The 21,797-nt window shown below is 42.9% G+C and overlaps 1 protein-coding gene across 3 annotated transcripts; it reads left to right on the forward strand.

Annotated features, from left to right (window-relative positions):
* The first annotated feature begins 284 nt into the window (after positions 1-284).
* SLC25A15 (solute carrier family 25 member 15) lies at positions 285-18,741 on the forward strand. Of its 3 annotated transcripts, none has more exons than XM_039520359.1 (7): positions 285-403; positions 3,858-3,984; positions 5,881-6,139; positions 13,133-13,270; positions 14,138-14,307; positions 16,410-16,568; positions 17,513-18,741. In XM_039520359.1, exons 2-7 carry the CDS (start codon positions 3,930-3,932, stop codon positions 17,635-17,637), a joined length of 906 nt encoding a protein of 301 aa, XP_039376293.1. In that variant the 5' UTR covers positions 285-403; positions 3,858-3,929; the 3' UTR covers positions 17,638-18,741. The 3 variants fall into 3 exon arrangements, with proteins under 3 accessions (XP_039376293.1, XP_039376294.1, XP_039376295.1); XM_039520360.1 differs by lacking the exon at positions 285-403 and adding an exon at positions 736-754; XM_039520361.1 differs by lacking the exon at positions 285-403 and adding an exon at positions 852-960.
* The last annotated feature ends 3,056 nt before the right edge of the window (positions 18,742-21,797 follow it).

Genomic DNA, 21,797 nt, shown 5'->3' on the forward strand with positions numbered 1-21,797 from the left:
CTTCCAGCAACACCCCACACATCTCCGACAGCCCCTGCTCTCCCCAACCCCACCTGTCCCCACAAACCCCGCTCTCCCCAACCCCACCCATCCCCACAAACCCCGCTCTCCCCAACCCCGACAGCCCTCCCACCGTGCCCCGCAGTCCCCAACCGCAAACCCCCGCTCACCCCACAGCCCCACTCACGGGAGACACCTCCCCCCTCCCTCGCACACCCCGCCCCCCGCGCCGCGCCTCCGCTTTCTCCCTCCCAGTCACCGCCCCGATGAGTTCCGCTTCCCTGGCCGGGGGCGGGGCCGCGGCGCTCCGAGCCGGGCTGGGCCGGGCCGGCCCCCGCCTCCCGCGGCCCCGCTATCTAGCGGCGGAGGGGCCGGGCGGCGCGGCTGGTGCCGCGCGCGCTGGGTGAGTGGCCGGGCCTGGGCAGCGGAGCCGGCTCCTGCTTTGCGCACGTGTCTGCCGCGGGGCCGGGGCCTCACCGCGTAACCCCTGTGCGCGGCCCCGGCGGCGCTCGGCGCCCTCCCGGCTGGGGCCCGCGGGCGCCGCGCCGCACCGCGCAGCCAGCGCCGCTCCAGTCTGCGTGAGCCGCCCCTGAGCAGCCGCCCCGCTGCCGCTGCAGCGCGGAGCCCGGGAAGCGGCCCGTCACGTGGTGATGGAGACGCCAGGAATCACCTTTGCGGCCTCTCTCCGGAGCGGCCAGCCCGGGAGCGAGGGTCGTGCCGCGCGGCCAGGCGCCCGCTGGGACTGCGAAGCTCGGTCCGGTTCAGGCCATAGCATCCGTGGCGGTGACCTGTGCTAGTGAAGCTGATTCAGTTGACTTGGCGCAGTTAAACCCCGTTAGAGCCGGCCGATAACTTACTGGACAAATTTGGCCCCTTCTGTTTGTAACTTGTCCACAAAACAGCTTGCTTCTCAAAGCAATTCCTTGTTCAAAACTGCCCGGCTTCCACCAATAGTGCTTGGTCTGTAACTTGCAAGCAGATCGTTGTGCGCATTAGAAATTGGAGGTGTTTCAATTGAGTGTATAGGTCTGAGTGCCTAATTTGAGAGTGGCCCTTAGAATTGTGCTTCTGATGTAAATAGTAGTGATTACAATTACCCAGTTTGCTTTCAGGGTGTAGGCTAGAATATTCATGGAAGATAGATGTGCACATAACTAGTAGGTCAGCTTTTTTTTTTTTAAACAAGCTTTTAAGTCCCCATGTAGACAGTGCTAGGTCAATGGAAGAATTCTTCTGTTGACCTAGCTACTGCCTCTTGAGGAGGTGGATTAACAACGCTGTCAGGAGAACTCCTCCTGTCACTGTAATAAGTGTTTACTCTCAAGTGCTACAGTGGCACAGCTGACCTGGGGTAGCATTTTAAATGGAGACATAGCCTAACATTCTCCCACCTTCCCTTGAGACCACAAGCTCTGAAGGTAGTTTCCTCCCTTTGTTTTATTCATGTAATGTGCATCAGTTGAATTTTTTTTTAAACTAAGGTGGTGCAGGAAAGGTTATCACAGTCTCTCTGTAAACTAACCTCTTCTACCTAAATTGAAACTGTAAGACAGCCTCAGGTTTATGCTGCTTCTCTTCTCAAAGCTTGCATTCTGACAATGAAAAAAACAAGTTCATTCTTATTGGGGTGAAGAATAAGAGCCACAGCCAAGAAATAGCACCTTTATGGCCCTTGTATTCAAATTCTAATTTGGCCATTGGCCTGCTGTGTCCTTGACAGGTCAAAAGTCATGCCCTGTCTTCCTGGTCTCTGAAGTGGGGTCTTGTGGCTTAATCATTCAGTATTTGGAGAGTCCTTTGAGGTCCTTGGATGGAAGACACTCAGTTCTAGGCAACAGAATTGTTAAATGTTAATTTCCTGAAGATCTTACCTAGATTTTTTTTTTTGGATTTGTAGTATGAATGAGTGAATCTTTTGGTGATTTTTAGGGCACCAGTCATTTATTAGTGCAAATTAAGAGAAATCTACAAGATTATAAATGGTATCAATAAACCAGTCAGGGCTCAAATTTCTTGGTCAAGGTATAGCGAAGGTCCAGACTCCAGAGAAATGGGGGGGGGGGGAGTAAAAAGATTTCAGGGTCTGTTCAAAAGTGTCTGGTAGTCTGGATTTGGCCTGCAGTCTGCCTATTGACTACCTCTGCAATAAATGGTGTTTTAGATTTAATTACATAATGTTAAATTTCGTGCTATGGCTGGGTACTTATAACTCTTTTCTTTGAAAAACTCTTCTTTGTTTTGCCTTCACTTTCCCAGTTCATGATAAATCTCATCAGCAGGATGGAATGGAAATGAGCATATATTCAGTTTGTGGCTTGGTATGGTTTCCTTTACATTTAGTGCAGTGTAGCAATAATGCAAGTTCCACCGCAGTGAGAGACTCACTGCTTCATAGTGATTCCCTTCATTCAGAGACTCTTTGATTTTTTTTTTTTTTATTTTTTTTTGGCTCTTCTAGATAAAAGGGCTAAATCACAAGGTGATTTGAGGACAGTAATGACATTAATTTCAGGATAACTAAGTGCAACAATCTTGGAGCCTTTTTATCTTGAAATAACAGTAGCTAGTTAACCATGCTAATAGGAATAATACCTTTCAAATCTTTAAATATAATTCAGAAATACTGTATGTACTTGTAATGGCTGATTTTTTTTATCCAGCTATATTCAGCCTAGTACAAGCCAGACCCTTCTAAAATGGAAAGAATCAGCACTTTCATAAATGTAGATATCTGTTCGGCACACAATTTGTCAGCTGTCAAAATAATAAACAGGCATGTAGGAACAGACCTTTCAAAATGTTTCTTATAAACCCATGTCTGCCCATCACAGAACTTTAGAAAGGATGCGGTACAACTGTTCTGACACTTCCTTGTCCAAATTTATCCCTCCCTGCACGTTGAGTTGCTTCCCCCCTCATTTCTTTATCAGCTAGCCCCCAAAACACTTTGGATGAAATATTTATACAGTACATATTAGGAGTGTTTTAATTCTTCTGTAGATCTCCCCTTTATTTGAAAAAAAAATTAACACAAGGAAGGGAATACTCTGCTAGTACAACTGCTCACTCTCCTTGTATCTCATTTTTAAAAAGTACCATGCTGAATATATGGCTGGCAGTATCGCTACCCCTGGATGTAGATCTCTGAATTTCAAAGTAGTTTAAGTCTTTAATATTTAGTTTTCTAACTTGGTTCTGTTGCCCAAAATAATCTTTTCCCCTCATGAAATAGCCTTTGAATTGATCTGCAGATTTATTTTAATGAGTGGTGTTTTATTTTAAAACGTTGCCCTTGTAGAGTATTTATTGTGGCAACCACTTTCCCGAGACACAAACCAAATACAATCCACATTGGGCAGCATCCTGTAAATTAAATCTGCGGCTTCCATTAAAAAGACTTGTATTGGGAACACAAGACAACCAAACCTCTTTCCAGATATTTCCTCCGTATTCCTGTCCTTTGTGATACTGATATCTGTCTGAGGTATTTATATGGCTTCCACTCTAGTACCTGAGCTCTTCACAATCTTTAGTGCAGTTATCTTAATGCATCCCTCTGAAGTAGGAAGGTATCATTCTTCTCATTTGAAAATGGGGAATTGAGGCACAGAGGGACTAGGTAATGTGCCCGAGGTCACGCTGAAAATCTTTGGTACAGCGGGGAATTTAACCTGGGTTTCCAAATACCAGGCAAGGGCCCTAACCAGTGGCCCATCCTTTCTCTGCCATAGAACTCTTGATTTAAGAGAAGATGAATAGAAGTGGCTATATGGGCATAGTGGGTGGTCTGCAGAAAGTAGTTTAGCTGAAATATGCAGGTTAACAGTTGTTTTAATGTTTTTTCTTTTCCATGTTAGGCATACATATCAGGACACCTTACCTGTCGCTGGAGATTTTATTCCATAGCAACCAATAAGCAAGTGTGAAACATGAGGACAAATCCCGCCATTCAAGCTGCCATCGATCTCACGGCAGGTGCAGCAGGTAATACTGGAGAAAACTCTCAAACTTTGAAAATAGAATCTGATACTTTAAGAGCACAAGCTTGTTTGTAAGTCTCCTCACCAGTGTAAAGACATTAATCTGATTTAGCAATCAGCAGTCATCTAGCAGTGATGGTGATTTGTCATATTGGCACTGTTAATTGAAAATCTGTACAAGAGGCACATCTTCCACATTTGAAGAAAGATGCTGAGATGAAGGAGGGAACTAACTGACCTAGCCCAGTGTTGCAAACGTCTGATAGGTTAATATCACTCCACTGAAACCAATGCCAACAAGTAAATATGTAACTTCTTTCAGACTAATGATTTTCTAAGAGTAGGTTTGAGAACATCTAATGTGTATTTTCATGCTCACATGAGTTTCAAAATGTCAGTCACAAGTAAAGTTTTGCAATAAAGGCAAACACCATGTGCAAGCAAAGTGATCGAGATAATGCTTCAGTCCTAGAAACTCTCTCTAATTGAAAGGGGCAGAAAGCTATCTAAAGGGTTATCTCTTTAATCAACATTCAGAAAGTCTCTTTGGAAGATGAGGAAACATTATGGTATTCTGAATAATGTAACATAAGGTCAGCAGTTCACTCAAGTTGTTCTTCCAGTTAGCCACAAATGAAAATATCGGTTTCTCATATCACCTAAAACATGGTTGGTAAGGATGAAACATCGGGAGAAATAAATTAAGTTGTGTTATACAAAGGGGATGGAAAATACATATCTATGTACAGTGCCTAACACTGCTGCTGGTGCTCTGCTAATAACAAATTCAGCACATTAGCCATCTAATCCAGGGTTTCTCAAACAGGGGTTGCCGCTTGTGTATGGAAAGCCCCTGGCGGGCCAGGCCGGTGTGTTTACCTGCCCCGTCCACAGGTCCGTCCACCCTCAACTCAGTTCCTCAGCTTTAGATTCCCAATGCCATTTCCTATTTTCACTTCTCTCCAGGGAAGCCTTCTCCCTGGCCTCTTCCAGCAGTCATCAGCCAAGCTACTTCAAGACAACATTCCTGGCTCCCTCTCAGTGAGGAGCCACCCCCAGTTTCTCTCCAGACTCTTCACTGCTCTTTCCCCACCCTCACCTTAGACTGCCTGAGGGGGCTTCAGCAGAGCCCATCACAGGCACCTGCCCCAGCTCTCTCAACAGCGAGCCACATCTGCCCCAGCCAGCTTCTGCTGTCCTTAGTTAATCCCTCCCCTAGTGAGTGCAGGAAGTGTCATATCCTGCTTCCAAGCCTGGTTAGCTGTGTAGCCTGCAATCACCTGATCTGGGAGGAAAATGAAACAGTGTGGGAGCTCAGATTGGAGTTCCTCTGGCTCACCCTATGACACAGGAGCAGCAGTAGTGTAATACAAACTGGCTCCACTCAGAGTGTGGGTTGGTACTAATGAGAATCACCCCTTCAAAACAGAATGTACCTTCTCCCTGCCTCAAACAACTAATGGTGCTGGATTCACACATTCAGCTTCTTTAGTTTCTTGCACAGTCTCTTCACGTCATTCAGATCTGCTCATCCTTCATCTGATGAGGTGACTGCCTAACACACAGAGAATGTTATTTCCACTGGTAACTCTTATTTCACCATCTATTCAATATAAGAATTGATGGCCTTCTCTTATGAACAAGTGTCTAAATGTTCTAAATCAAGCATTGATCTTTTTTCATTTGGTACTTCTGTAACTTAAAAAAATGTTGCAAGAGCCAATGTTATGGGTGTCACCAAAGTTGACTGAGTTGAGCCTAATTATGCCAGTGGTGAATTTGTCCCTCTCTGCATATTGCATATTTTTGTTTCCCACAAAACAGGCTTTCTTCATTATGTTGCATGTTCTCTCACATGATCAGTAAGGGACTGTTGAATGTTGATACTCTATTTCCTCAGGTGGGACTGCGTGTGTGCTAACCGGCCAGCCCTTTGATACAGCTAAGGTGAAGATGCAGACATTTCCCAGCATGTATAAAGGACTCCTTGAATGTATTGTGAAGACGTATAAACAAGTTGGATTGCGAGGCTTCTATAAAGGGACCACTCCAGCACTTGTAGCTAACATAGCAGAAAACTCAGTCCTGTTCATGTGCTATGGGTTTTGCCAGCAGATTGTGAGGCGAGTTGTTGGAGTAGACAGGAAAGCAAAACTGAGGTTAGTAACAGAAATTGTAATCTCCAGAATATTGTACAACTAGCAGTCAAGAGTAAATATGAATGTGCTATATTTTAAAATGAAGTGCAGTCTCTTTGCCATTATACGGGATACCATTTTGTCACTGCAAGTGCTAAGTTTATTCCACAAGACCTTATCTCTGCAGTTGTGGTATATTTTTCATAAGAACAGATGGCTGGTCTATATGGGGTCATGTCCATTGCCAAAAAACCAGATTGTGGGAAATGTGTTGGTTCTTTCAAACACCATGAATTGTTTTGGGAGGGAGAAGAGAATTCCGTAAGCATCTTTCTTAAATCCCATGCTGTAGTATTTGTGAAGGAAAGGGGCTGAAACTACTGGAGCGTTGGTGGCTGTAACTCATGCATCACTAAGAGAGGCTGCATCTTCATTGTCCGTACACTGCTCCATGGATGGATATCAATGATGGCTCGGGTGGTTTGTGAGACGACTGAGCACTGTCCCAACTATCCTTCCCTCCAGAGCAATGATTATGCTGAATAGCATTCACTTATTCGCTGTAACTCAGTGTTCCACCTTCACTAATTTGCCATCAGAAAGAGGCAGGGGGAGCTCTTGGTTATGATTCTGCAAACTGTCTCCCCTTTAATACTTACAAGTTCTTGAAAGTAAAATGTGAAAAATCAGTGTTGTGTGTGTGTGTGGGTAAATGGTACCTTTCTTTCCTGTCAGATTTTAGGAAATGAACCCAGACACTTGTGGATCAAATTTTGGTTGAAGGATATGAGAACATGCTTAGCTTCAGGCAGTTAAAGACAAATTTTATTAGCCGCATTCCATCTGTATATACTTAAAATTACCAGAATGAGAAGGTGGAGGAAATTTACTTCTTTTTAGCCCCTACTGATATAGTGTATTTAAATATTCTAGTCTTACCCCTCATCTCATCTCTGAACACCAGGTCAGTTTTCTCTAGGTGATAGTCAGCATCAGTTTAGTATATAACTAGTCAGATTGGATTTTGAAATCACTAAAGAGAGCTCACTAACTATGAAGAAATTATGGGTTAATTGGAGAACAGATGAATATGTAATATCTGATGGGGCAAGTGACTAGAGCACATAATGATACCAAAGCCAAGTGCCTCCAACAAAGTGCATTTATCAATCAGCTTTTATTTCCAGGAGTGTTGTACTAAATACAGAATGGTACTATTAACTTTACTCCTCAAAAAAACCCAGCCACAACCACTAAAGAGTGAGATTTTAGTACTGAGCAGTACAGTGATACCAAAAAATGGTACAAGGTTCAAACTCTCACCAGCCTGACATCTCCTTGAATTTTGCTTTTTTTCACATTTAGAAAATGCCCCTATTACTCTTATCTAGTTGCATTTACAGCCCAATCATAATACATTATTAAAGATGGCGTTAACTAATGTAATCCAAATAATGCACACCTCTGCCTTGCCAAACAAACTCAATTAGACAGCCTCTTGGAAAAAGCCTGGTTAAACAGAGGCCTTGTGGCATGCCTTGCAGATGAGCAAATCTTCTGTTGGACCAATGTGAAGGGATTGAATTTCCAGACTTGAGGGCCATCAACCAAGTTTACTTGGCCCCCGGACGTACAATTCAAGAGGCTGTCCGCTTTAGTGTTCCAGCAGTCAATCACTCATTCCCTCTTGGACTGAAGAGGGAAATATGAAGAGTAATGAACTGAGGTTAACTTGTGGTTTCTTACCCTCTGATCAGGTTCATATACCCTCCTACATGGGTATTTAGTGGTCTGAGTTTCCCAAAATAAACTTCTCTGCTTCTAATTTAAGTTAATTTTTAAAAGTAGTTTTTTACACACAGATGCACTTTAATTTATGGGGCTTATCTAGCCTGTGTGGCTAGATTAGCACCATTTAGCTTTGTGATACATGGTTATGTGGATATCACAGCAACAAGAAGAAAAATGTTTTTCCAGTTGAAAGTACATGTGCCAAAGAGGTCTGTTTGGGGTTTGTTAGGAATGGAAGGGGATAAGGATTTTTAGTCTTAAGTATTCCTAAGTTCCCCCTCAACAAAGTACCTAGGTGTCAAATTCCCTCAGTGATAAATGTTTGCTAAATTATGATCCTAAAATATATACCGTATTTTCCGGCGTATAAGATGACTTTCTATACTAAAGAACAACCCCCAAAAATCGGGTGTCGTCTTATACGCCGGGTATAAACAGCGGGCAGCCCAGAGCCCTCTGACTCCCGGCCGCGGCTGGGATTTAAAAGGCTCTGGGCTCCCCGCCGCAGCGGGCAGCCCAGAGCCCTCTGATTCCCGGCCGCGGCTGGGATTTAAAAGGCTCTGGGCTCCCCCCCTCGGAAGGGGGGGTCGTCTTATACGGCGAGTATAGGCCAAAACCTATGTTTTAACTGTAAAATTAGGGGGTCGTCTTATACGCCCAGTCACCTTATACGCCGGAAAATACGGTATTTGATTTAAACTAAAGAATGATCAACTGCAGACTGAAAGTTACACACATGCTCCCAATTTCATCTGTTTGCTACGCTAACTCACAACTTGCAGAAAATACTCTTCCTCCAAATGTGCCTTGTGTTTGCACATGTATGTAAATACACTGTATTTGTTTCTTGACCTTTCCTAATATACCGTGTACAATACCTGAAACATTAATTGAAAGGTCCTGTACACTGGGTTCATTGCCTCTGATTCCTATGTAAGTAGCTAGTAAAATACACACCTCTACCTCAATATAACGCTGTCCTTGGGAGCCAAAAAAATCTTACCACGTTATAGGTGAAACTGTGTTATATTGAACTTACTTTGATCCACCAGACTGCACAGCCTCGCCCCCCCCGAAGCACTGCTTTACTGCGTTATATCCAAATTTGTGTTTTATCGAGGTAGTGGTGTACTAAGGGGGACTTCTCTGCATTTGGTATTTTTTTCCTCAATATAGCTAGAGCTGTGCTAGCCCTCGCTATTGACAGTGATACAACGCATAACTTTGCATTATTTCAGACTTGTAGCAGATCCCTTTTGAAGATCTCAGATCACTTTCCAAACACTAATGCGTTAAGCTTTGCAACATCTGTGTGAGGTAGGCATTGTCCCTGTTCTGAGATAACAAAACTGAGATGAAGTTACTAGTTCCTTGCTGAAGGAAGTCTTTGGCAGAGCCAACACTAGAAAGATCTGCTGATTCTCACTCTTCTGCTATGACTATTAAATCACCTTTTCCTTGCAGGAGACATAAAAACCCTAATGTGTAACGTATCAGAGGGGTAGCCGTGTTAGTCTGGATCTGTAAAAGCAACAAAGAATCCTGTGGCACCTTATAGACTAACAGACGTTTTGCAGCATGAGCTTTCGTGGGTGAATACCCACTTCTTGCATCCGAAGAAGTGGGTATTCACCTACGAAAGCTCATGCTGCAAAACGTCTGTTAGTCTATAAGGTGCCACAGGATTCTTTGTTGCTAATGTGTAACTTCACTCTTGAAAAGATATCCTGAGTCAGACAACTGAGTTATGGTTTCCATAGTAAAAGCCACACTGCATATTTAAATAAAGTCAATCATGCAAAAATTAGGAATTGCTAAATTTAAGTTGCTTGTGCAGATTTAATTTGGGTCCTGTGAACCATAAAGCTGAGAGACAGTCTTTAATTACATGATTACATATGTCCCAGCCCCGGATGCCTGCCTCATTCAGTGCACAGGAAGCATGATGCTCACAGAATGAGCAGCTATTCATTATTTTGTTTTATCCTCACTGTTCAATCTATGGCCCCCTGCCTTATTTATTGCATCTACTCAAACTCTGCTCTGAAGACAGAAGGTTCTCACGGACATTCCTATTGTCCTCTACCCAAAATGTTGTTGAAGCACTCACATACTGTTTGTTTAATCTTCACAACACCCTGTGGGGCAAGAGGATAGTATTATCCTCATGTCACTGGTGGGTAGCTGAGGCACAGAGATATGGTCAAAAATATAATCTAGTTTTGGGTGCCCAATTTGAATCACCTATGATGTGATTTTTTTCAAAGTATCTAGCATTATAATAATCAGAGCTCAGCTCCTCTTGACCTCGGTTGCAGCTGAGAGTGCTCAGCACTTCTGGAAATCAGACCCCCGGGTCTTGGGTCAGACTGAGAAAATGAGGAACACACAGCTAGTGACCACTTAAGTGTCTTGCCCAGCATCACACATACAAACTCCGTGACAAAGCCAAGGATAGAAGCCAGTTCTCCAGAGTCGTATTGAACTGCCTTAACCATGAGACCATCCCTTCTCTTCTTGCAATCTCCTGGCTCCTTAACCACACACCTTCCTACTTCTGCAGCAAATGAAGTAGGGGCCCTACATCAAACAGCCTCCTTCACTTGACAGCCCGGAGTCATCTCCAGAACAGGGTGATTCTGTGCATTGAATGAGGCAGGAAGCCGGGGGGGGGGGGGCGGAAGAGCATGTAATTAGAGACTCTCATCGCACAGCGTTACAAGGGAAGCTAAAATTTAAAATTCCCTGATAAAATTGGAAGCCTTTCATTCTATAGGTTGACTGTGGGATCCAAAGCAAGATACTAGGGGTTAAGTCACTATACTCCAAAGCTGGAAAAAATCTCTCATTGAAGTGAATTTTGAGCCAAAACTGTTTACTTTTGCAGTGAACTTGCTTCCTTAAATAATTCTCAATTCTGCCATATACTCCCAGCTTAACAATAAATGAAATGATAAATACACTTGAATCTAGCACTGTTGGTTTTAAAGACATTTTTGTAGCATGTTGTTAATGCTCAGTACTAGCCCTAATGGAAGCACTTACTTTTCACAGCCTAGTTTCTTAAACAGATGCCAAAATTAAATGGAAGTAAGACTCCTCAGTATATTTAAAAATCTCATGGTCCATTTAATTTCCCAATGAGGCACTTCTGCTCTTTTCATAGATTCAGAAAAAACTGCATCAATGCATATTTAGAAAACAGAAAAATTCTGCTTAGGCAGCGCTCTGACACTTACTACATAATTTAAGATACACTCGATAAGAGCAACATTAATATAGTCAAATTATACTCCCTCTTCCACTTTCCTAGGATGAAATGTTTTTCCATTTCTGGTTAGAGTACAAAGTAACCAAGGCTCCGGTTGTGTTCAATCAACAGGCTCATGGAGTGTCTAATAAAAGCCATAGATGACCTAAATTATGAAGACACTGGCTTTCACAGTGTTTAAAAGTATTTGTGATGAAGCTAGATATAATGAACAGAGGTCCCAGCCTTTTAAATAGCTTCAAAATTACAATTGGTCATCATGAGACAGATGGATTTGGAGTCAGGGAAAACACGGAACTTTCAGATTGCTAAAGAATGTGTGAGGATTTTGCTATTTTTAAAGATCAAAATAAAATCCTTGCAGTAATGCACAGAAAACAAGAGGTGGTAAACCCCTACTCCAGCACCTTCATGCCAGGTAAAAGGACCAGAGCGGCATAAAAGGGCCCCAGAACCAACAGTTGTAATGACAGGAGGATTTCTCCCAGGGCAGGGATTGTGGAAGACAGTTGTAAGATTGCCTTCAGAGGATCCCATCGCAAGCCCTTGTGTGGGAGCATGTTGGGGACAGCCAGCCTGTGGAGGCTGCTGTAATTTACAGGCCGCAGGGAATCTGGGATTGTGTTACTCCAGGGCAGGGGTAGGCAACCTATGGCACGTGCGCTGAAGGCGGCACGCGAGCTGATTTTTGGTGGCACTCACACTGCCTGGGTCCTGGCCACCAGTCCAGGGGCCTCTGCTTTTTAATTTAATTTTTAAATGAAGCTTCTTAAACATTTAAAAAACCCTATTTACTTTACATGTCTGACAAAGTGGGTATTCACCCACGAAAGCTCATGCTCCAATACATCTGTTAGTCTATAAGGTGCCACAGGATTCTTTGTTGCTTTTTACAGATCCAGACTAACACGGCTACCCCTCTGATACTTGACAACAATAGTTTAGTTGTATATTATAGACTTTTAAAGAGACCTTCTAAAAATGTTAAAATGTATTACTGGCATGTGAAACTTTAAATTAGAGTGAATTAATGGAGACTCGGCACACCAGTTCTGAAAGGTTGCCGACCCCTGCTCCAGGGGATTCTCTAGCTCTGGGAGCATCCCAAGATGGGGGAGGGGGGACAGGACATAAAAGATGGCTGAAAGCCATCATAAGTCTATCCCCCATGCCCACACCCTGTCTGTGAGTTCTGTACTGCACCCCCTTAGAGGCTCAGCAGAGCAGCTCAGCCATGGTCTTTACACTGTACCCAATTTCTTTGCTATGTCACTCATCTAAACTCTGGAAGGAGGGAAGAGTACCTTAGATCATCCTGCTCATTTTGCTCCACCACAGAACTCCCACTTGACGACACCAAAGTCTGAGGCTCTGTAGTGACATAATTTTAAACAAAAAAAAAGTCACCTTTCCGTGACTACTGTTCTTTGAGCTGTGTTGCACATGTCCATTCCACTGCATGTGCTACAATTATTAGAGCAGGAGCTGTTCTCTGAGCGTGTGATCCTTGGTTGATCACAAGGACATGTTGGTGCCAGGTATCTTTATAAAGGCACTGGTAAATAAACTGGTAAAGAAGCTGTGGCCTTGTGATACAATGGGTTAACAAAGCCATACAGTCTTGAATGTGAAATTACCAAAATTCACTTCAGGTTTTATTTGATTCATCTAATTGGTTGTGCTTTTTTGTCAGCGAAATGGGAAAGATGATAATATACTTACATTTATATAGCTGTTGAAGGAGAAGAACTTATTTGAGTTGTATATGAAGGTGGCTGGAGCTAGGTGTTAAGTTGGTCACCTTGTAAATGATTGCTTTTCCTTTTTTGCACTCTTGTTCAGTTTTTCTTTATTTGATAACGCTTTCAGGAAATAGGTGGGTGCTCTTGCAGCAGGCTACAATGTGACTGAAGAGCAGAGCCCAAGTATCATCTGTAGTTTCTTTGTTACAGTGATCTGCAGAATGCAGCTGCAGGCTCCTTTGCTTCTGCATTTGCTGCCTTGGTCCTGTGTCCCACAGAGCTGGTGAAATGTCGGTTGCAGACCATGCATGAAATGCAGTTATCTGGGAAGATAATACAAGGACACAAGTAAGTATGTAACTTGCTCAATACCACTGAAATCGGTTGATGTTATGCCTATTTCAAAAGTCCATCCTAGCACACTTAAGGTCTAGCTTGTACTGTGCTATTAGTTGCACCAAGGGTGTGCTACTGATTGTCAAAATACATTCCTGGGGAATACTAACTTAGGGTATGTCTTCACTGCAGCGTTAACGCAGGCTGTTACTCAAGTGTTTCCCTCAACTCCCCTACCTCCTTCCCTGCCCCTGTCCACACAAACAGTCCCCTGACCTGAGTTTAGTGATGTTTTCTAGCTGGTTCATCTGGGGCTGTAGGCTAAAACCCAAGTGAGGCTTTCACTCAGGCTAGTAACCTGCTTGCTTTGCAATGTGGATATGTGCTAAATCACTTGAGTGGCAGTAGTCCTCCACTCCATTTCCGCAATTCTGTGTGTAGTGCTCAGGGGGACAGACAAGTTCTCCCACAATTCACTGGGAAAGAATCAGAGCAGCTTTACATTACTGCAGCACAAAGAACCATTGGATATGTCCCCAGAAATACTAGCCCCACAGAGTGCAGCCAGAACTGCCAGAACCAGGGTAGGGCCGTGTAGTGTGGCTGCTCACACTTGAGTGCCAATCACCTGGGTTAACCCTGTAGCCAAGACATACCCTTAATTGCTATCCCTGCTCCTGTCTGACATCTGGGAAAAACTAATGATTGGAGCCAGGAATTCCTCAGTTCTAATTCTTGCCTTGCAATTGATTCATTATTTGGCTTCTATTTCCCCATCTGTAAAATGGAGGTTATGTTTAAGGTACTTACTCATAGAATGTTGCAGATCAATGTGTGTAAAGTGCTAAGTATTGTTAATTGTTTCAACCCCTTTATCAGTACAGTTTGGTCAGTAGTGAAAAGTGTTATTCAAAAGGATGGCCCACTCGGGTTCTACCATGGTCTGTCAAGCACTTTACTTCGGGAAGTCCCAGGTTATTTCTTCTTCTTTGGAGGCTATGAACTGAGTCGGACATTTTTTGCAGCGGAAAGACCAAAAGATCAACTAGGTATGTGCCAGCTTGTGGGTATGTGGAAAAGGTAGTCTCTCACTACAGAAAGTAGCATACTGCTACTCTCAAAATCTCTTGTGCAATGCTAATTATACCTTATGCACTTGCTGTATATCTGCAGCCAAAAAATTGTGGTCCTTTAGAATAGCGATGTGGGAGCAAAACCAACACTATTCCTGTTTGAGTGGTAAAGAACTGCTTAAGCCAACCATTTTCAGATTTGACATGCATCATCTTGTTTTTGTACACTTATTTAGCTGATGTATGAGTTACCTGATCAGGAGAGGATAATTGTGCAAAAACTGTTGAATGTTCAACACTCCATGGTGCACCACCCAGGGCTGCCCAGAGGATTCAGGGGGCCTGGGGCAAAGCGGAGGAGCTGCGGTCTGGGTCTTCGGCGGCATTTCGGTGGCGGGGGGCCCTTCAGTCACTCCGCATCTTCGGCAGCACTAAAAGGCTCCCCACTGTCGAAATGCTGCCGAAGACTCGGCCCGCCACCGGGCCAGAGCTCGCGGGGCCCCTGGGGCAAATTGCCCCACTTGCCGCCCCCCCCCCGGGCAGCCTGGCACCACCGAACTGTTTGTTGCAGCCAAGTTGTTCACTAGTTGTGCATCTTTTAAGGGATTTGAAACGTTCCCTTTCCACGGTGTTCAGTGCGTGTGTCACAGATATTTTTCTCTCTCTCTCACACACCCACCCACACACTGCATTAAAAGAACATTAATGTTGCAAAGTCAAGCACTCAAAAGTTAGGAAATGACATAATTGTCTGTGCAACAGTACATTTGGTTTCCAGAAAAAAAAATCAGCTTGAGGTAGACACTGGGTATTTAAAACTTTAGCCCAAACAGTTTGGCAAATTATAAGCAACTGAAAACAGTGTCTTATCATGGAAAATGTTGGGCAACCTCAATAATAGGCAGTTCTGCCAGTCCTAGTTATAGTATGTAAGGGCTATCTGGTTGTTTAGGATTCAGATGTTAGTATTGCAGAATGTGAAATGTAATTTTCTGTATCATTCCAGTATCAACACAAACTCTTAGAACTCTTGCATTCCTTATTTTGGACAAATGCTCTTTCCATGTTCTGAAGTGTCAGCCTCTGTTTGCCAGAAGCTGGGAATGGGTGACAGGGGATGGATCACTTGATGATTATCTGTTCTGTTCATTCCCTCTGGGGCACCTGGCACTGGCCACTGTTGGAGGACAGGATGCTGAGCTAGTTGGACCTTTGGTCTGACCCAGTATGGCCATTCTTATGTTTTAACTTCATATGCACTTTCAAAGAGGAATATTGAAGATAGGAAACCATGGGGTGTCTCTGGCTATTAAAATGCAAGATACCAGCCTTTGAAGGGACTTGGCATCAGTAGTTTGCTTTTTAGTAGTTAAAAGTGCTTGCTTTTTCTGGCCACTATTATCAAATTTTCATAAAATCTGATCATGAAAGCAAAATGTGGTTGCATTCTGAAAATTGACTGGGTTTGTAACACTGCAGTCTCACTCAATAGACACTCCCCTGTGTATATTCAGAGTCATAACTGCTGGCTTTACTCAAGAAATTTTTACAACCTTTTCACTTGTGCTAGCGCTGCAGAGCCAATCCAGCAATGGCAGCAGGAGTGAGAGGTTTTGTCTTAAGTATTAATTAAATTCTGACACCTTTTTTTCCCCCCCCTTGTAATGGCCTGAACCATACATTCCAGGGTGAACTTCAAGGCCTGGCAGGCAAGTTGCACTTCTGAACTAATATTTAAATTTAGAAGGAATTGAGAGAGCATAACGGTGTCTCTTTCCCTATTTTACAGAAACCTGCTTTCCTAAACCAGACTTTGTGTTGAAGGTTTGTCTACATAGTAAAATTTTTAAACTCTTATTCTAAATGTGCTCGTGGAAGTAGGAGGCTAGACTCTTTAGAAATCCACAACCACTTTGATTAATCTTATACCTATGATACAGTGCAAGCTTATCACACAGAAAAACTGCCACCTCCTCAAACTCTGTGCATTCCTTGTTTTCACATTACTCTAAAATAGACCACCATCAGATTTGGGGGGTAGTTTGCACAGTGTATAAAAGCTCATTTCATGTTTTTAGGGCCTATTCCTTTGATGGTGAGTGGTGGTTTTGGAGGCATCTGCTTGTGGATTGCTGTTTATCCTGTGGACTGTGTCAAATCTAGAATTCAGGTTCTTTCCATGTCTGGAAAACAGGCAGGCTTCATGGGAACATTCGCAAATATTTTGCGAAATGAAGGTAAGCATGTCCAATACAAACTGAACCTGAAGGCCGATATGTGAAAACTTTTTACTCCAGTATGGAAAATCTATTCTGAAACCTAGTCTGTTAAGTTATGGGAAATTAATTACGCTACTTCCTTTTTTGTAGACCACAAATTACTATTCTTGTGAAATTCTCCCATCACCACCTTTAGAGACCCGAAAAATGATGTTACTAAAAAATCTTGATGCTAACAATAATACAGAAACTAGTTTCAGAGTTTCAGGCTTAATGCATCTACTACACTCAATTGTACTTCAGAGGGCAATCACTTAGTACTTACTGTAGTATCTTACCTGTTAAAGACAGATGAGTAAATGCACCTACTGTCCTGCAATGGCTAACATAATTTAAACATTGAAACTCCAAGCAGGTACCAGAAATAGATTCACCACAATCTGTTTGAAGAATTTATAGGAAACAGTAACTTATACATTTATAAAAGATGCTCACTTGACTAGGAAAGTAGAAATTGCTGTACTGGATGAGATCCAAGGTCCCTCAGGTCCAGGATAGTGTATCTGACAGTGGCTAGCACCAGATGCTTCAGAGGAAGGTATTAGAACCCTGCAGCAGGAAGATGTGGGGCCAGCTGTACCCCACCTTAAGGCTTTTCTGAATCTCTAATAGTCAGATGGCCTGAAGCCCAAGGTTTACTATCCCTCCCAAAATTTTATTACAATGACTCTGGATATTTATCCATATAGATGTCCAGTGTCTTCTTGAATCTTGAGTTGTTGGCTTCAACAACTTCCTGTCTCAGTGAGTTCTGCTCTCTGCTTCCTGATTCTTCTAATTAGTATCATTATTTTAAGTTCCTCTGCATGACTTCTAGAGAGTAGAGCACCAGAACTATTGCCAGTTAGTCTTTTAAAAGTTTAACATGCACATTTCTAATCAGTTCATGTTTCATTTTGCAGGAGTATTTGCCTTGTATTCTGGACTGAAGCCTACTTTGATTCGTGCATTCCCAGCCAATGGTGCACTGTTCCTTGCCTACGAGTACAGTCGCAAAATGATGATGGAACAGGTTGACATGTACTGAAATCTTCCAGAAGCAGGTTTAGGCCAACCTTTTTAAAAAGAACTGTAAGGCTTGAATGGGTACAAAATCAATAGCATGACGTCAGAGAAACTCAGTCAATTTAGGATTTAAAAAAATCTTTTTAAAGTAAATGGGTTTTGTAGACCTTGTATGTGGTTTTTACAAGTTGTTTTTTTTTTTAAGGGAGGATGGAGACATGTTAATGTTCTTTCCACCTATTGTGCTGCTCAAAAGATTTAATTATGTTGCCCTGATGGAAGCGGTACTCAGTGTAAAGGGTTAAGAGAGTTACTCAAATTCTAAAAATCTAGTTCTGGAACAGCCATGCTATAAGAAGTCTGAATTTCCCTTTTTCATGATTAGCAAACACAACTGACTCAAGGCCACATGGCACTGGTGCATTAGTAAAGTTGTGCTACTCTTTTCATTATCAATTTTAGGGCTTGTCTACACAGGGAGTGACTCTTGAATAGTTTCATCTGTGGATGCTCTTATTCTGGAATAAATCTCATTCTAAATTATTTTAATCCACTTTAACTATTCCTGATAGGCTGTCTAATCTGCTATAAATTCATACCATATGTTATTTTGGATTCACTTTCATGCGTAGGTGAGCCCTTGGAAAGAGTATTCAATGGAAACAGCAAGCTGCTTGCATTTTATAGCTGTTTCACCTCTTTGTAAGAGACTGTTCAACTACTTCAGGAAACTAAACCTCCCTCTTCTACCTTTCCTTGTATTAGACTACTGTTTCTTGAAGTATTTAGTTTAAGCAATGCATGACTAATACTTGCACTGTTTTAATGTGTTAAAGTTGTACAGCTTCATAAACTCTGCCATCAATAGTTTCACCAATAATGTGAAAACATTAAAGTAACTGGAGCAGAATGGGTCTTGCAATCTTAATACCTCATTTCTCTCTCCCCCCCCTCCAAAAAAACCCAAAACCAAAAAACTTCCCTTTCTGTTTTAACTGCTGTCTTGAGGTAGCCTCCCTTCTATAGGTTTGCAAGCACAGTATGTCGGTACTAGCTACCATCTTTGATGCTTTTAGGAAAGGGTCTACTTGTAGATGTCTAATACAGTGGTTCTCAAACAGGGGTACATGTACACCCTGGAAGACCTCCAGGGGTAATCAGCTCACTTAGATATTTGCCTAGTTTTATAACAGGCTACATAGAAAGCACTAGTGAAGTCAGTATCAACTAAAATTTCATACAGTGACTTGTTTATATTGCTCTATAGACTATACACTGAAATGGAAGTACAATATTTATATTCCAATTGATTTTTTTATATTATGGTAAAAAGGAGAAAGTCAGCAATTTTTCAGTAATAAAGTGACAGACATTTTTGTATTTTTATGTCTGATTTTGTAAGCAAGTAGTTTTAAAGAGGTGAAATGTGGGGAAACAAGACAAATCAGACTCCTGAAAAGGGTACAGTAGTCTGGAAAGGTTGAGAGCCACTGGTTTAATATACACATCACAGTATATAGGCCCAATAGGTTGCCAGCAGGCTGGTGGAGTGCAGGAGGGGGCTTAGGGCAGGGGTGCAGGGTGTGACAGGGAGCTCAGGAGAGGGTGAGGAGTGCAGGAGGGGGCTTAGGGCAGGGGGTTCAGGTTCCAGCCCAGTACTGCTTACCTTGAGTGGCTCTGGGGTGGCAGCAGCATGCAGTGGGGCTAAGGCAGGGTCCCTTTCTTTCCTGGCCCTGCACCGCTCCCAGAAGTAGCCAGCAGGTCCAGCAGTGGTTCCTGGGGGTGGGGTGGGGTAGGTGGCTCTGCCACACACTGCCTTTGCCTGTGGGTATCACCCCTGAAGCTCCCATTGGCCTGCTCCATACTTTGATCACAATGATGGTTGGAGGAATGGTAATACTTCAGTTGTCATAATCCAAAAGGAACAAGATTTGGGGCCAGATGCAGTGGGTTAGGGAAGGAAGTAGATACCCTTAAATATTTGCTTCCATTCTGGAAGTCAGAGTCTTTGAGGCTATGGCCTTAAAATAGCTGCCTGGCAGCTTTTGTGTTTACCAAAGGGGAATGCTTTAGCCACCTTGTCATTGGAGCCTTTTTTAAATGCTCATAGCCACTCATTTTTGGCTAGAGTGCGGGTAGCTATAGCCCAGGGGTGGGCAAACTACAGCCCACTGGCCAAATCCAGCCCACAAGCCCTTTTAAGCTGGCCCGTGAGCTGTACCACATGGCTCAGCCCTGCTCCGGTCAAGGGGGTTGCCCCACACCGCTCAGCCCCACTGTAGCTCCTATGTGCTCCAATGGGAGCTGCAGGGACTGTGCCTGTGGATGGGGCAGTGCGCAGAGCTGCCTGGCCATACCTCCTAAGAGGAGGCAGAGAAGGGACATGCCACTGCTTCCAGGAGCCATTTGAGGTAAGCACTGCTCAGAGCCTCCCCCCCTGACCTGAGTCTCCCACCCCCCTGCTCCAGCCCTGATCTCACCCCACCTCCAAACCCCTCAATCCCAGAGCACCCTCCTGCACCCCAAACCTCTCATCCCCAGAGCCTGCACCTCTCTAAACCCCTTAATCCCAGCCCAGAGCACCCTCCTACACCCCAAACTCTTCATTCCAAGCCCTACCCCAGAGCCTGCACACTCCAACCCCAATTTTGTGAGCATTCATGGCCCACCATACAACTTCTATTCCCTGATGTGGCCCTTAAGCTATAACAGGGGTGGGCAACCTTTTTAGCCTATCTTGGTGATAGTGAGGGGGATGAGTGTTTACCAGTGCAAGGCATTCCTTCCTCTCAGCTGGTCCTAGTCACAGTTCAGGCACCTTCACACCCTCACAGGAAAGAGCACCATAGGAAGGAAATTCAAGCTTTTTTTTTTTTTAAATACTGTTATGCCCTGCTGTAACAAAAGATAGTTCAGGGGTATTTGGAGTCACTGTTAGTCTCTTGTATAGTACATGTAGGAATAATGTCAAACCATCAACATGGGATACAGGTTGCAAGATTTGTCAAATCTTTTACATTTTAATTTGAAAAAAATAGTAATAGTAGTGCAAGTCAAGTGCTGAAAGCTGGGTTGGTAGAGTCTAGGTTAGTTGTATAGCAGGTGGAAGAACAAAAAGAAGATTTAATTCTGTGTCAGTAATGTCTTATGGTTTGTAGTAGTGCTTTTTTTTTTTTTAAAAAGCAGTGCTTTTGTATTAGGCCGACTGAAAACATGCTTTGAAATAGCTTAGTGTCAACTTCCTGAAGTTGACTGTAGTAAAGTTTCTGAAAATCCCGCTTCTGCTACAGCCAGGGCATGATTTACATCAAGTATTACAAATACAGCTGAAACAGGATTTTCAAAAACTTTTACTACAGTCAAGTTACTAAAGTTGACACTAAGCTATTTCAAAGCATGTTTTCAGTTGGTTTAATACAAAATCAAAGTGAACTATTCACTACCAATTACATTTGGCAGTATGAATAGTGCAACTGTTTCAACTGTGTACCTGTATTTATTGATACATAATTCCTTTGGTCTTCATCTTCCTGAATATTCCAGCAGTAGTGTTGCCAACTATTCATGAAAATAAAACATTAGATTTTTACAAATGCTCATACTGGAGACCTGATGAAGTTACTTATATAGTCAGTGAAACTAAAATATACCTAGAGCCATGTGTCTAATCCATACAGCTCAAATTAAAAGTTTAGTGACAAATCTTTAGTCTACCTGTGCTGTGGGTTTCTAGTGAATAATTGAGAACATGTTTTCTAGGATAAATTTAAGTAGAGGCAAAGACTTGTGAATTTTCCCAGCTCTTCTACAATTCTGTTAAACTAATAAGGCAAAAAATCTTAAACTAAGCATGAGCACTGCACAGAAGTTTAATTTGGGTGAACACATGAGAATGTACACTGGCTGGTAAGGACAGTCATACCTAGAAGATAGTTGTCCCCTTATTACAAATAATCCTTGTGCCACTGGCACTAGAGACAAAATTGATTTCACTTTAAAGTTAATTACAAGTGTGTCAAAATAGTCAGGCACAGTTTGAGTTAACATCCATAGATGAACACCACTTAAAGTAGGTTTTAAAATATTAAGAGCAGAGATTAGTAAAATATACTTCAGCTAGGTTAAATTTCAGTTAAGGCAGTTTCACTTTCAAAGTGGCCAACAGGTGTTTTAGTTCTATTT

Source organism: Mauremys reevesii, linkage group 1 (assembly GCF_016161935.1).
Source record: "Mauremys reevesii isolate NIE-2019 linkage group 1, ASM1616193v1, whole genome shotgun sequence".
NCBI classification, from domain to species: Eukaryota; Metazoa; Chordata; order Testudines; family Geoemydidae; genus Mauremys; species Mauremys reevesii.